At 40.2% G+C, this 16171-nt stretch overlaps 1 protein-coding gene across 1 annotated transcript in view; it reads right to left on the reverse strand.

Annotated features, from left to right (window-relative positions):
- Positions 1-465: 465 nt before the first annotated feature.
- The window catches only part of MTNR1B (melatonin receptor 1B), a 37503-nt gene continuing 21797 nt past the window's right edge, over positions 466-16171 (reverse strand). The window contains exon 2 of the mRNA XM_062577942.1: positions 466-1334. Coding sequence (XP_062433926.1) covers positions 466-1334 — 869 coding nt within the window. The remainder of the gene's footprint in view (positions 1335-16171) is intronic.

A 16171-nucleotide genomic window follows, 5' to 3' on the forward strand; every position in this document is an offset into this window, starting at 1 on the left:
GTACACAGAAGTGCCATATACTCAGGTATGGAAAACTGAGTAATCTGCTTCACTCTCTTTGTTTAGATATAAGAGGGAGGAAAAATCACTTCCCAGGTTTTGATCAGCTGGTATGCTCATAGGAGAGTGTATTCACTGCATTTTCTAAGGACTAAATCCTGATTTTGGATAAAGCATGAAAAACTCCCACTGAAGTAAGTGCCACGTTCACATGTCTGAGGGCAGAAACAAGCTCTCAGAACTAAACAGCTTACCTACTGCTTTAATTCTGAAAGGTATTTTCAATTGATATCTTCTGTATATAGTGAATTAATGTGAGCAATGTGCTATATCAAGAAGATAATATTCCAGTTATAAAGTGCCATCCAAATGGAAATCTCCGAAAGGTAAACAAGAATGAGCAGGATATTACAAATATGTTATTGGAATTTTCCTTTTCAGTCCCTTGCATTTAGTATTACACATTTACAAGGTATCAGTTTTCATTTGGTCATTGTTATTTAAAGCAGGAGAAGGCTTGCTCTTCTGACCTTCAGTTCCTCCTTTGGATGTGTCCTGGAAGAAAAGCCTTGGCATCCATATTGACATTAAAATTCGTTTGTATTCTTTCCGAAAATTCTGATTAAGAAGTCCATATATTATTGCATTAAGGCAGCTGTTGAAATAGGCCATGAAGTAGCTTACAATGAATAACCATTCAGGAACTTTTGGTGCCATTTCCAAAGGATCAATGGCTACAGCCAGTCCAATGAAGTTTAAAGGTGCCCAACAAAAGGCAAAAATCACAAAAACCACAAACATGGTAAGAAAGTTTCTGAAGTCACTTGGCTTCAGTCTTGGCTTTGTTTCTGACTTGACTCGTCTTCTAACTTGAATCACTAAGATCCAAATTCGAAGGTAGCAGAAGCTCACAATGGTGATAGGGACAATGAAGTGAATTACCACAACAGCTATGGTGTAGTAGGAGCTAGCAGTCTGGACAAATGTGCATGAATAAATACGTGGATCATACTTCAAAGAACCAACAAAAAAATTTGGCACAGTTGCAATAACTGTTAATACCCAGATTAAGGAGACATACAGCATTGTGTTCCAACAGCTATACACTTTGTCATAGGCAAAGCTATGACATATATAGCAATATCGGTTTATTGCAATTGCAGTAATGTTGAAAATAGAACCTATTACACTTAGTCCCATCACAAAGCCACTCACTTTACAGTGTATTTCACCCAAAGTCCATCCATTGTGGAAAATGGCTAAGAGCACCAGAGGGTATGGGTATAAGGCCACCACCAGATCAGCCAAAGCCAGGCTAACCACAAATGCATTACCTAGGGAAAAAGAAAGATACATAAGCATAAGTCCAAAGGCAAGCATATTTGTGAACAATAATGAAATATGTTATAATATTTGGATATTAGCAATGTCAAATTATTGATGATGCTGCCAAGCGGCAAGTATATGGGATCAATTTATCTGTGTATGAAGTAACTCTACCACTTAAAGCAAACTGCCATAGAAATAACTGTAGCAACATGATGGCTCAAATATATTGGTGACTGGATTATACCCTCATTTTTATTCTAATCATTAATAAATGTAAGTATCAACGAGCTATTACATAAGCATATGCTGAGCTGTTTCTGTATAGCTCACTCCAGCAGTAGGAGTAAATAAAGTGAAAAAAACAGACAACAGTGTAAAGGGAGCTAGGTAGACATGTTATTTTGTCATTCTAACCTATCACTGGAGTACCAAGAGGCTTGACAAATGGCAAATGGGAAGATACATAAAGACCAAGTCTAATAGCGTTAGAAGGATGCATGGTTTTATGTGTATTCTGAACAGCTACACAATGAGCAGGGGGGTTGGACTAGATGATCTCCAGAGGTCCCTTCCAACCTTACTGATTCTATGATCCTATGATAAACTAGAGTAGATATTTTCTTGAATGAATGGCCTACCCATGCTGCAGCTCTTTTCCTGTCCTGTGATTAAGGAAGATTGAAGAGTATTCACTACCTTCTATAGACAGACAGATTAGATTATGCAAAATAAAAATATATGAGTGTGATGGAAAGGGAAGAAAGCATTTAAATGTACAGAAAGAGCCTTTAGACCCATTTCTGCTGATAATGAAATATTAGTAATATAATTGAGGTTTATTGTCTTTCTTTAAATAGTGTCCTTTTCATCATTTTGAAATTTCTGGATGGTGCATCTAAGGATATTTACATAAAATAGTGTGTTAGTAAAATATACTTTTGAAAAATGAGATTCTTATCATGGTAAGCAATGGCTCCCTTGGTTTTTAGGAAATGTGACACGAATATGTGATATTTCTGAAGAAATAGAAGGGAGAGGTACTGATCTTACGGTTTTGGTATTAAAGACATAGCTATATTTTGAAAAGAGCCATTAAACACTCAGCCCTACAAATTCTGAGCTTTCTGGTCCTGATCTAACAAAACAGTTCTGCACATGTTTAATTTTAAGCACAGAAATAATCCTGTGAATAAGAATGTCGTCAGCTGGGAGCCAGAGCACCAAGAACACTGCAAGATTAAACTCCTCAAAAAAATGCCAGAAATCCACCTCCATACCATTTGTTCGTCATTCTCCTGCATGTGTACCTTGCCTAACTTGAAAAAAAAGGAATGAGGAGCTGTCTTTCTCACTTATACTCTAGGGAGCTTGTGCTCATCAAAATTTCCACACAGCCAGGGAACTTAAGAGAAAGCAGAATTATCCGTGTGTAGCCACAGAAGCCTAACTCCCCTCAGGAGCTGTATAACTTATTTTAAGTGGTTGCTTGTTATACATTTAGCAGTCCATCTCGTACCCTTTCAAGGGCACACAAGTGTTTTGATGTTTATGATTCACTCACATAAAATTGGATGGAAGGCAATTCTATGCTATTTTTCTTAGAAGTGGGATGTAAAACTAATAGCATTATGCTATTTTTTGTGCCCTCCCAAGCCATCCTTACTTTAGGGATGAGGAGGGGTCCATTTCAGCATGTCCCTGGACTTGTATATTACATGCTACTGATATATGTGATGTACTAAATATTTACATGCTACTGATATATGTGATGTACTAAATATATTTCAGTAACACCATGCTATTGTGAAAAAGGTAGGCATCAGTTCCAGATGCATAATTAGTACACTTTGAAAAACATAATCTTTTTGTACTACTCAACATTGGTGGGGCATTAGAGAACTTCCTCTAATTTGGGACTTTGCACTTCAGGAAAGAAGTGAACCCTAGTTAGAACCAGTCTATGGAAAAGCAATGAGAATGATACGTGAGTAGAGACTGAACATACTAGAGAGAAGACTGAGGCCATTGTGGTAAGTCTTCAAATAAGTGAAAGAGGAAGGATATACTCCATTCCCCATGTCTGCAGAGAACAGAAACAAGCTTCAGTTGCAACAAGGAAGTTTCAGATTAGACACTGAGAAAAACATTTTAACAGCGAGAAAAAAGAAGTGCTGGAACATCTTGCTTTGAGCCAACCATTGAAGGTTGTAGAAAAAAGTTAAACATTCTTCGGCATTAACCTAGATACAAGTGATTCTGCTTTGAGCAAGGGAAGAGTGAGATGACTTCGAAGGTCTCTTCTAGCCATATGATAACTATGATAAGACTGAGAAAGGTGCACGGACATCTTTATCAGAATATACTGCTTTATGGAAATAAGAATTCCCTTTATATTTTTCCATTACTGTATCTGACAGTAGACAGCAGAGAAGGCAGAAGAAAGTGCCTTTTTGAGAGATAAGGATACAGCCTAGTCGAGGACACATACCAAGATTAATAAATCTAATCTCTCAGGCCTCCCAGCATAAGCACATACTTAAAATGTAATTATTCAGTTAAAAACAATTGGGCATTCAGGTTCTTCAACAATATTTTGAAATCTCCTGTAAAGTATATTTAGTAGGAAAATGTTTAAATTGTGTATGTAATTTAGGACTTCTTGAAAATTCCATCTGCAGTGAATACTGGTAACGAATCTGTCAAAAAATAGTGCACCACTTTATACCACAGGAAGAAAAGTTATACAATATCTACAAAAGTCCAAAGTGATTTGTCACTTTTATGATTGTTCAACAGGAGATCAGGAGTTTACTTTGAAGCTGCATAAATGGTTAATTTTATATCATGTGTTTTATTTTTCACTAGGAGTTATTTTAGTTGTTACAAATTTGTTTAACAAGTTGTTTTACATTGCTTATAGATTTCAGTCTCTTAACCCCATTTCCTGATAGCTGGGCTACAGAATCATGTTCTTCCTTGCACACGCCTCTTCTAATTCCATTACTCTTGTCTTCTTTAGGGTAAAATGGCCAAGCTTCAACAGGAAGAGTGTTTCTACACAGGCTATTGCACAGACAGTTGCATTTGTCTCTGAGAAATGGGAGAGAGGGTTTGTAATCCTCCCTTGTTTGCAAGGGAATTGAACTATATGCTAGTGCTCTGTCCAGCAGGTTATACAAAGACCAAATAGCCTCCTCATCTCCTAATGTTGAATTTGGACCACTATATAGTGAAGAATGGAAGGAAGGCAGAAGGGACATGAATGTGATTATGGTGTAGTGGATGAGTGTTTGGAATATCAAAGGGCAAGGTTTGATGACTCAGGATATTCCTATTATTTCTCCAGTTTCATATCCTAACCTCAAGGGGCAACTCAGAATCCTTCTTGCACACTTCTAGCTTATTATACCTTCAGTTGGAATGTAAGTCAAAAATCTCTTTGTTAAAGCTAAAGGCATAAAACATGTATAATAATTAGCACTATATTTATAATCAAATAGTTTTTCATACTGTCTGATAATGATAAAAAGTAGAGGGTTTTTTAATTATATTACCTGTAGGCACAAGCAAATCAGGAGAACATCAATGACTACCTCCTGATACAAGTGACAGAGGAGCCAACAGGAGAGGTGCTCCTCTGGATCTTGTACTGACAAACCAGGAAGGACTGGTTGGAGATGTGAAGCTGGGGGGCAGCCTTGACTGCAGTGACCACAAAATGGTGCGGTTCGGGATCCTGCAAGGAGGAAGCAGGGCGAGAGGCAGAATCACAACCGTAGACTTCAAGAGAGCAGAGTTTGGCCTCTTCAGGGACCTGCATGGAAGAATCCCATGGGACACGTCCCTAGAAGGAAGGGGGATCCAGAAAGCTGGCTGATATTCAAGGATCACCTCTTCCAGGCTCAAGAGCAGTGTATCGCAATGAGCAAGATTTTGAGCAAAGGGGGCAGAAAGCCTGCACTGAGGAGCAGAGAGCTCAAGGCAAAACTCAGACAGAAGCAGGAAGAGTACAGAAGATGGAAGCAGGGACAGGCACTTGGGACAAATATAGGGACGTTGTCTGAGTATGCAAGGATGGAACTTGGAGGGCCAAAGCTCATCTGGAGTTTAATCTGGCAAGGGATGTCAAGGACAGCAAGAAGGGCTTCTGTAAATACATCAGCAGCAAAAGGAAGAGGAGGGGAAATGTTGGCCTGCTGCTGAACGGGGCAGGAGCCCTGGTGACAAAAGATATACAAAAGGGAGAGTTACTGAATGCCTTCTTGGCTTCGTTCTTTTCTGCTAAGACCAGCCCTCAGGAATCCCAGGCCCTGGAGACCAGAGAGAAAGTCTGGAGAAAGGAAGACTTTCCCTGGGTGGAGGAGTGTTGGGTTAGAGCTCATGTAGGAAAACCCGACATCCACAAGCCCGCGGGCCCTGATGGAATGCACCCACAAGTGCTGAGGGAGCTGGTGGACATCTTTACTCGACCACTCTCCATCATCTTTGAAAGGAGATGGAGAACAGGAAAGGTCTCCTGAAGACTGGAAGACGGCTAATGTCGCTCTGGTCTTCACAAAGGGTGAGTAAGAAGGAAGACCCCAAGAACTAAAAGCCAGTCTGCCTCACCTCAATCACTGAAAAGGTGATGGGACAGCTCATCTTGGATGCCAATACAGGCTGTGGGCTGACCTGGGAGTCCTGCTGGACTGATGAGGTCACATCTGGAGTGCCGTGTCCAGTTCTTGGCTCCCCAAAACAAGAGAGACACGGAGCTACTGCAGCAAGTCCAACTAAGGGCTTCTAAAAAGGGCTAAGGGAGTAGAGCATCCTCCTGTAAGGAAAGGCTGCAAGAGCTGGGCCTGTTTAGCCTGGAGAAAAGGAGGCTGAGGGCAAATCTTATCAATGTGTATAAGTATCTGAAGGGAGGATGTAAAGAGGATGGGGCCAGGCTCTTTTCAGTGGTGCCCTGTAACAGGACAAGGGGCAACAGGAACAAACTGAAACACAGAAAGTTCTGTCTGAACATGAGGAAGAACTTCTTGACTTTGAAGATGACTGAGCACTGGAACAGGTTGCCCAGAGAGGCTGTGGAGTTTTCTTCCTTCAAGATACTCAAAAGCTATCTGGACACAATCCTGTGCAACATGCTCTATGTGACCATACAATCTCCAGAGGTCCTTTCCCACTTTGCTAGTTAGTGATTCTTTGATTCAAATGTCATACATGTTAGCTGCTCCTGGAGAAATGCTGATCTTTCTTTACCTCCCAGCTGAAAAAAAAAAAGAAAGAAAAAAAAGAAAAGAAAAAAGAAAAAAGAAAGGAAACTAGGGACTGAATGTTAACCCTGAACCATAGTTTCATTTTCTCTTGGTCATGGAATACTGCAGTTGCATAACAGCCATAGATTTCCAGGTGCTGATCTGGGACACAGCAAGCTACAGAAGTGTAAGTCAACTCAAACAAACAGAGTAACTTGGGTACAAAAATAGTATGGAAATCTCATCCATACTGCCTATTTTTTAACTCATTTCAGGCTTTTCTGATTTTTTTTTAAGTTCTTGATGTTTTTGACTCTTGGGTTAAACATGTACTTTTATTGTCTATTTAAAATCACTTGTTATAATCTATTTTTTTTCTCACAATCCATTAAGAAGAATAATTCCTGCAAACCTAATTCAGATGAACCTCCATTCATGTCAGCAGGAATGAAGCCAGCAGAAGTGGACACTAGCCTGCAAGTGGAGTGGAGAACTAAGTCTCTCACATATTGACATTTGAATTTCCTGTGACACTACCAGCCAAAGCCTGGGGTAATGTTTGATCTACTCAAACATGTGTTGATCTAGTGTAATGTTCAGTGATGTGTTACTAACAGAAGGTTTAACATAATGCTTCAAGCAAGTGCCAGCTGGATTTTCGATTTTTTTGAACATTACAGTTTAAAAACAGTGACACACTCCCTTGCTGTTATATCTCATGTTTTCAGATATCTGTTGGAAGTACTGCAGACATCATTGTAATGAAAAAGATGAGTGGTATATTTTAACTAGATCTGCAGTGCTTTAGGGACTCTGTGGCAAAAAAAGATGCTAGGGACAGGGAATCAAGACTAGATCTTTTACTTATGGAACATTTAGGTTATTTCTTTCTAGGAAAAATATGTTCTACGGAGTTATTTAAAATGTTTGATGAGTATAATTACTCTATACTATGTCTGAGGGAAATTCTGTAACATCTTTGGGAGTGCTCTGTGCAGAGCAGAAGGGGAATATTTATTGTGGGAGTTATGTTTCTATTGCGTATCTACCCACAGACTCCGGGAGAGTATTTCATAAGATATTCTAACCTAGGCAGTCTGAAAGTTAGAAACCTGTCGTCCTGCTATTTTTCACATCAAAATATAGAATTCAGACTGAGCAGGCTCAGGACATAGTCATCTGCTTTCTGGATAACAGCACTAACCTGTTATGCAGAAGATGAGAAGAAATATTTCTCATTTTAAGATAATACAAATAACATCACTTTGGGATATTTCAGGGACAATACTCTATACACCCCTTCCTTATTCAAGTTGTGCTCCAGTGCCAAGAGTACAAAATTCACAGGACTAGAATCCCAGAAAGTCAAAAGTAGCTTGAGATTGCAGTTTAGTGACTAGCAGACTGCTGGATCAGGGGAGACTTGTGGTCTTGACCCCAGGCTCAGGATTATAGTTTTATGAACTGGAGGTAGAACACAAACCCACAGGAGCAAATCTTAGGCCAGAAGCTGTAGTTCTCAGGTGTTGAAATAGTCTTACTAAAAGAAGCACATTAAGTTGCAATATTGATGAATATTTTTTCTAAGATCATGATTTTAGCATGCCTATCAGTTAGATGTGAATGTAACCCAGTGAGCAAAGCCTCAGGCTCTGTTCTCAGACTTATTCTTCCACTAAATACGGGGGCATAGGTACTTGCTGTAAGTTTACTGCTATAAATTCCATAATCCATAAATTCCATAAGTAGGTTTAAAAAATCTTTCTAATGTTGTGTTGTTAAAAACCCAGTAAAGACTCAAGATTTGTAACCTCTTGGTATATAGTTTTGTTCAGCTGTGGCTTCCTCTGCTGTAATAATTCAGAATAAATAGGGAGTATGATGACTCTCTATTGCCACCTAGTGCACCAGCCAAAACAGAGACCATCTAACACTGTAGAAGGCAAAAACAAATGGTTTGTTCATCCAGAGCAAAAGTCTGGTTGTTATTCAGTTAGTATGTTGATAGGGGTGATAAGACTTTTTCTGGGTTCCTGAGACTGGCACATTCCTGGTACTAAGTGAGGAGTTTTGTTTGTTTGTTTTTAAGAGGAAGAATGAGTGGAAGAAGAGACCAGACAGTCTTCCAGAAAATTGACTGTTGCCAAATGGTTAGGACACTTTCATGGTAGTAGACCCTTTTTAAGACCTTGCTTGGAAAAGGGACTGTGTCTCCCATAGTCCCAAGAGACAGTCCTACTCACCGGCCCAGCTGCTCGTCTGGGATTAGCCTGTGTCAAGAATTTCATCCTGGAACCAGAACACATGGGTTATCACTTATGTTGTAGAGTGCTCTTTGTCTATCTTAAAAAAAAAATCTTTCTCATCAATTTACAGGTGAGAAATTGAGACAGATAGGTGCAAAGACTCTTCCAAGGAACAGTTTTAGAAGAGCACCTAAGATTCATGAATATTGCTTTTTTATTCTAAGTAATACCTACCTCTGTTAGGCACATCCTGCAAAAAATGACAATACCTATCCAGTTCACTGCTCCAAAATGGCACCATAGAAGGGTACTGGTATTGAGAGACTACTCAATGTCTGCTCTATGAGACCAGCTATATGCTTGGTCTGAACCAATGGAACTGTTTTTGTGATGAGTACATACTGTACTCAGTATGTTTCAGCAACACTAGTCAGAAGCATAACTTCTTCTGGGGCTCCCAATGTTGTGCAGATTTAAGCTGTGTAATGCAGCTTCTTCATTCAGATCCTGACCCATTCCTTCACTGCACAACCAGCCTATTTTTGTTGGCAGAACATATGAAGGAGCAACAACCTTGTTCTGTATCTCTATCTACTTGCAATCTTTGTGCAGCAGTCTTGGTAATGAAGATCTCTTACACTGATGCCTCCACACTGAAGTCAGAATCTTGCCTCCAGGGTAATCTAGCATACTCTAAGGCCCCTGCTATTGCTGAGAAAATCTCTATATCTAGGGATATCTAGTCCCCTGACTGTTGCTTTTCATGTATTTGAAGGGACTGAAGGGAAGACTTTTACTCTGAGAGTTTCCCACTGTGGGCACCACTGATGCCCCACCTTAAAAGTCTCCAGTTGCTGGAGGCTTTGTATGATCACCAGATAACAGTGTTTTTTTCACTTGTTCATGAAAAAAGTCATGCTTTCTGTATCTGTCAGTATATATCTCCTTAATTTTCTTTCACACAAAGTAGGAACAGCTGTTGATTGTTTCAACCAAGGAAGAGTAAGAAACCTACATGGACTGCAAGTATGAAAACTCATTTACTGCTGACAAAGAGGCTAATATGACAAGTTGTAAAGCACTACAGGTGCAATTTAGTCAGACCCTATGAATAGTCAGGACCTATTTTTGTTAGTAGCATATATATTTTTCAGTCTCCCAAAACTATATTGCATTCTGTATACAAAAGTGAAATATGTACCATTTTGAAGGATGATATTTTGTTACGAAGAAAGAAAAACTGAAAATTGAATCAAAGCAACTGCAACAGGATTTTGGAAGCAAATAAAGTAGTAACTTTAATAAAAATGCTGGACAAAACTTTACTCTGTCCTGGCAGATATTAATTTGTATTGTGTGAAAAGCTAATTCTTCTTCTATTACTTTTACAAGAACTCTTAGGCACATTAAATACATCACAACTGTCCTTGCTACTTTCTTTAGCCTGAATTCATGTCAAATGAAATTATGTTTTTTTTCCTCTCTCTCTCTCTACAGCAACAAAAAGTGTTCAGGTCCTTAGGATAACTGCAATCTTCTACCTTCTTTCAGAAAGGAGGACAGGATACTGAAGAAAGAAAATACTTTTGTGAAAACAAACTTCATGCTTTGTTTTGTTTACCTGGTTGGTTTTGTGCTTTTTGCTAATATTCACCAGTATTTTAGTTTCATTCAAAAAACAAAATAGAAGAGATATTCAGAATATTCAGAAAATGTGTCAAGTGAATAGGAAGGACAACTACATTTTGTTAACTATGGGACATACTTAGCAGCAGTTAGCCAAGAGTTTTGGCTAGCTATGATAAAGTGCATCTTGTAGCTTTGTCTTGTAGATCCTCAGTAGCTCTACTAGGGTTCTGACATACATAACAGTGGAATTAATTCACCTGATGACACTCAATATGCCTACATGAATATAAGCTTCAAGTTACCCAGGTCTTCAAGGCTTTCTTGTCTTTTTCAAGTAGTGCACTACATTAGGCTATACATGAATTAAGTAGCAAAATAGTAGTCTTAGTGTTGAAACCTGATATTTCCATTGCATATGTACAGTAACAGCTCTCTGAATTAATCTAGTAGGCAGCAAATATATCGCAAAATTCCAAGATATGAAAAATAGCAAGCGTTACTGGGGTTCCTGCAAACTTTTACTAAAATTGTTTTTGTAATGATAGTTCACTGACAAATGCCCTACTTCCTTGTCAATTACAATTCTTTCCTTTTCTCTGGTCTCAGATACTCATTTAATCTGGATATAACAGAAGTCATCTACCTGACCTTTTATTAACCTGTAAAACCCAGAATACTCAGACGAACATGACGGTCCAAATTAAAAATGAATGGCATATTTGCAAGTCTCAAAAAAAATCAAGTCCTCTTTCTCTCTATTTTTGAGTAGAGATTTAATAATGAATGAATAGATGAACCTAACATGGATATGACTCCATTACTTCCATAAACTTTCCTTCAGAACTTTTGGTGCACTGTGAAGTATTGCAATATTTAGAATGGAAGCACTTTTTCAGATTAAAAAAAGAAGTGTATGTGATGCATTATTCACATTTTCCTATTGAGTTTGTTTTCAGGCTAGTTCTCACAGATTAGGCTGATGTTTTTCCTAGTCACTTGGATAAATTTGGAAGGCTCTATCAGAACATGAGGCATAAAATGTTGCCTGACTCATGTCCTAAACAGTGATTATGTCTTAAACCATTTATTGCATCTCTTTCCTTCAAAAATCTACAAAGTACAAAACAGTGTGAAGAAGAATATTGGAGCATGTTGTTATCGCTCACTTATCATTGGCTAGCTTATCCTCATACACTGATTTTAAAAATGGCAGTGTCACTAGTCTGCTTAATAGATTGGTCAGAAATAAAGTGAATTATCCAATGGCAAGTTGAGACCAGGAATCAAGGTTTGGTTAGTACACAGTTGCCAAGACTATCGTAGAAGCTCTCTGATTTCTATTTATTGTGATTGTACTTGAATAACCAGAGTTTGTGTTTTTTAGCTCTTCATTTTGGTACCTACAGTCATAATGAAAGGAAAGCAGTCCATTGATGAGAATCCATTCTGCAAACTGTGATGCTTTGCTGTTTCTTTTTATGGGGTTAAATCCTACTTTAATTAAACTAGAACTCCCTTTTAAAGACATCAAGTGATTATCCTGAATGAGGACTTCCAGATTTGATTTATCCATTTAAACAGAACAGACTATTTTGGCCTGCACTAAAAATGTGATGTCCTTTTCTGTAAATAAAGATATGTAAGTAGTAATTTACATAGTGATTTGGTCAACAGCTCTAGAGGGCTCCAGAAGATTGATTTACAGCAGTGACAAATAAACAACTAAAAGCAAGTACATTCAAAGCATACACATGCAAAGCACAGCTGCAAAAAGAAATTAAAGATATAACAGTTATTGCTGCTACATACTTTAACGGGTTCCTGTGTTAAATTCCCTGACAGTGGGGGATCTAAGACAGTACTGGAATTCTATAAAATGAGGATGGATACACTAAAATAACAAAGCATCTGGGAGTATTTAATATTGGGAACATTCAGGCTTACAAGTTTCTAGTTCTTCTAGGTAGTCTTTTGGAGTCCCATCATTATGGTTCTCTCTCTCTTGTTTTTCTGCCAACTTGGACCTTGTCCTAACCAACAAACAAGGACTGGTTGGAGATGTGAAGGTTGGGGGCACCCTTGGCTGCAGTGACCACAACATGATGGAGTTCAGGATCCTGCAAGGAGGAAGCAAGGCAATAAGTAGAATTGCAACCCTGGCCTTCAGGAGAGTGAACTTTGGCCTCTTCAGCAGCCTGCTTGAAGGAATCCCATGGGTTAAGGCCCTAAAAGGAAAGGGAGTCCAAGAGAGCTGACTAATGTTCAAGAATCACTTCCTTCAAGCTCAAGAACAGTGCATCCCAAGGAGAAGGAAGTCCAGCAAAGGGGGCAGAATGAACAAGGAGCTCTTGGTAAAGCTCAGACGGAAGAAGACAGTACATAGAATAGTATATAGAAGAGGGGACTGGCCACTTGGGAGGAATACAAAAATGTGGTCAGAGTATGCAGGAATGTGATCAGGAAGGCTAAGGCCCATTGGAATTAAATCTGGCAAAGGGTGTCAAGGACAACAAGATGTTCTTCAAATACATCAGTAATGAGAGGAAGACTAAGGAGAATGTGGCCCAATGATGAAAGGGGTGGAGACTCCGGTGACGAAGGATACAGAGAAGGCAGAATTACTGAATGCCTTCTTTGCTTCAGGCTTCACTGCTAAGGGCAGCCCTCAAGAATCCTGCAGCCTGGAGATGTGAGGGAAAGCCTGGAGAAAGAAAGACTTACCTTTCGCTGAGAAGGCAAACCTGACATCCACAAATCCATGGACCAGGATGGGATACACCCATGAGTGCTGAGGGAGCTGGCAGATATTGTTGCCAGGCCAGCCTCTTTCATCTTTGAAAGGTCCTGGAGAACTGGAGAGGTGTCTGAGGACTGGAAGAAAGCTAATGTCACTCCAGTCTTCCAAAGGGACAACAAGGACGACCCAGGCAACTACAAGCCGGTCAGTCTTACCACCATCCCTGCAAAGGTGATGGAACAGCTCATTCTGGATGTCATCTCCAGACATATGGAGGAAAAGAAGGTGATCAGGAGTAGCCAGTACAGATTCACCAAGGGGAAATCCTGCTTAACCAATCTGATAGCCTTCTCTGATGGAATATCTGGCAAATGAGGGGAGAGAGCAGTAGATGTTGTCTACCTTGGCTTCAGCAAGGCTTCGACAGTGTCTTCCATGACAACCTCCTTGGCAAGCTCAGGAGGTGTGGGTTAGACGAGTGGACAGTGAGGTGGATTGAGAACTGGACTGAAAGGCAAAGCTCAGAGGGTCATCATCAGTGGCGTGGAGTCTAGTTGGAGGCCTGTAGCTAGTGGCATTCCCCAGGGGGTCAGTACTGGGTCCAGTCTTGTTCAACTTCTTCATCAATGACAGAGCGCCTCCTCAGCAAGTTTGCTGATGATCCCAAGCTGCGAGCAGTGGCTGACACACCACAGGGTTGTGCTGCCATTCAGAGAGACCTGGACAGGGTGGAGAGCTTGGTAGAGAAGAACCTCCTGAGGTTCAACAAGTGCAAGTGCAGGGTCTTGCACCTAGGGAAAAATAATCCCATGCACCAGTACAGGGTGGGGGCTGACCCTCTGGAGAGCAGCTCTGCAGAGAAGGACCTGGGAGTGCTGGTGGATGACAGGTTGTCCATGAGCCAGCAATGTGCCCTTGTGTCCAAGAAAGCCAATAGTATCCCTGGGTGCATTAGGGAGAGTGTTGCCAGCATGTGGAGGGAGGTGGTCCTGCCCCTCTACTCAGCCCTGGGGAGGCCTCATCTGGAGGACTGTCTGAGTTCCCCAGTACAAGAGAGACATGGAGCTACTGGGGACAGTCCAGAGTAGGGCTAGTAAGATGATCAGAGGACTGGAGCATTTGTCTTATCAGAAAAAGCAGCGAGAGCTAGGGCTATTTAGTCTGGGGAAGAGAAGACTGAGGGGGGATCTTGTCAATGTCTACAAATATCTTAAGGGAGGGAGTCAAGAGGATGGGGCTGAACTCTTCAATGGTGCCAAGCGACAGGACAAGAGGCAACAGGCACAAACTGAAACACAGCAAGTTCCACCTGAATGTGAGGAAGAACTTCTTTACTGTGAGAGTGACAGAGCACTGGAACAGGTTGTCCAGAGAATTTGTGGAGTCTCCTTCTCTGGAGATATTCAGAACCCGTCTGGATGCAACCCTAAGATGCTCTAGGTGCCCCTGCTTGAGCCAGGGGTTGGACTAGATGATCTCCAGAGATCCTTTCCAGCCTCAACCATTCTGTGATTCTGTGATTCTGTGATTCTGTGATACTTTTTCTTTCCTGTTTCCTATTTCACTGAAGAAGAAAATAATGACCATTGATGAAAACAGCCATTATAACCCTTCAGTGAGAAAAAGTCTTACTCTTTTTATGTACTTAGCTTTTGTAAGGTATCATCAGTTTTATACTACACATACATATGGAGTTGAATGTCTTTAGAAACTGTTGTCAGTCTGTGCCATCTGCTTCTTTTGGAAGCAAGGCTTTAAAGCAAAGTGCATTGACATGATTCATCTTATGATGATACACATAGGTTTGTAAACAGCATGTAAACAGAGGAGTAAATAAAATGCTATTATAGAAAATGAACGTGTATTTTCTTCTAAAGCATTGACTAGTTTGTGATTTAATTAGATCTGGAAAAAGTGTGTAATGATCATTTCCTGAATTCGGGTCTTTCCTGAGAACCAGTAAAAGTCTTACAGGAGGACAAAAACTCTGTTTAGGCTGGGCCTGTGAGACATGATATCACTGACGTAGTTAAAGGAAGGGTGGTAGGTATAGGTATACAATCATATAATCATTAGGTTGGAAGAGATCTCTGGAAATCACCTAGTCCACTTCTATTCAAGGAAGGGTCAGCAAAGCAGGTTGTTTAGGGCCATGTTCAGTGAGGTTTTGAATAAGTTCCAACAAGATGCCACTGATTTTTTATCAAATGAGGGAAGGCAGGAAGACTGGAAGGCAGGGAAGGCAAGGGAAGGCAAGGGGAAGGGAAGGGGGGAGGAGAGGGGAGAGAAAAGAAGGAGAGAGGAGGGAGGAAGAGGAGAGAGGAAGAAAAGGAAGGGGAGAGGGGAGGAAAGGAAAGGGAAGAGGAAAAGAAGGGGAAGGGGAGAGGAGGAGAGGAAGGGGAGGGGAGGAGAGGGAGGGAAAGAAGGAAGGAAGGGAAGGAAGGAAGGAAAAGGAAGAAAAAAAGAAAGGAAGGGAAGAGGCAATGAACAAAGAATCAACAAGCAAACAAACAAACGACCTGCTTATTTTGATCCATAAAACAGTTGTACATGGCAGATGGTTCTAAGCTCATCTGTGAACATAACAGCTAGTATTTTTGCAGTCACTTTATAGTTCTCATAAGCAGCCATTGTAGTTTGCCCTTCAGTAGAGTACTCTGTATTTTAGAAGCACAACAATCATTTTCTGCCACTGTATGTCAATAAGATACCTGGAACATGCCAGTGAACTATCTGACTGCTGCTAACTATTCTGCTTTTAATTTTAGATTTTCTTTCCATCATGACCTCTAGCTTACAAAATACAGGCATATAAGGATACCAGTCTCCCATTAATCAATTAATTGTTTCTTTACCTAATTGTAGGCCTTTCTATTTAACAGAGGGTTCATTAAATATAATGTTTTCTATCAGGTGACTATGTTGATGTAATTCCAATTGTAAGAAAGTGTGCTGCTTTGTTTTCTCTTTCAGGAAATTACATTTCAATT

The sequence above is a fragment of the Rhea pennata genome, chromosome 1, assembly GCF_028389875.1.
Source record: "Rhea pennata isolate bPtePen1 chromosome 1, bPtePen1.pri, whole genome shotgun sequence".
In the NCBI taxonomy this organism is placed as follows: Eukaryota; Metazoa; Chordata; class Aves; order Rheiformes; family Rheidae; genus Rhea; species Rhea pennata.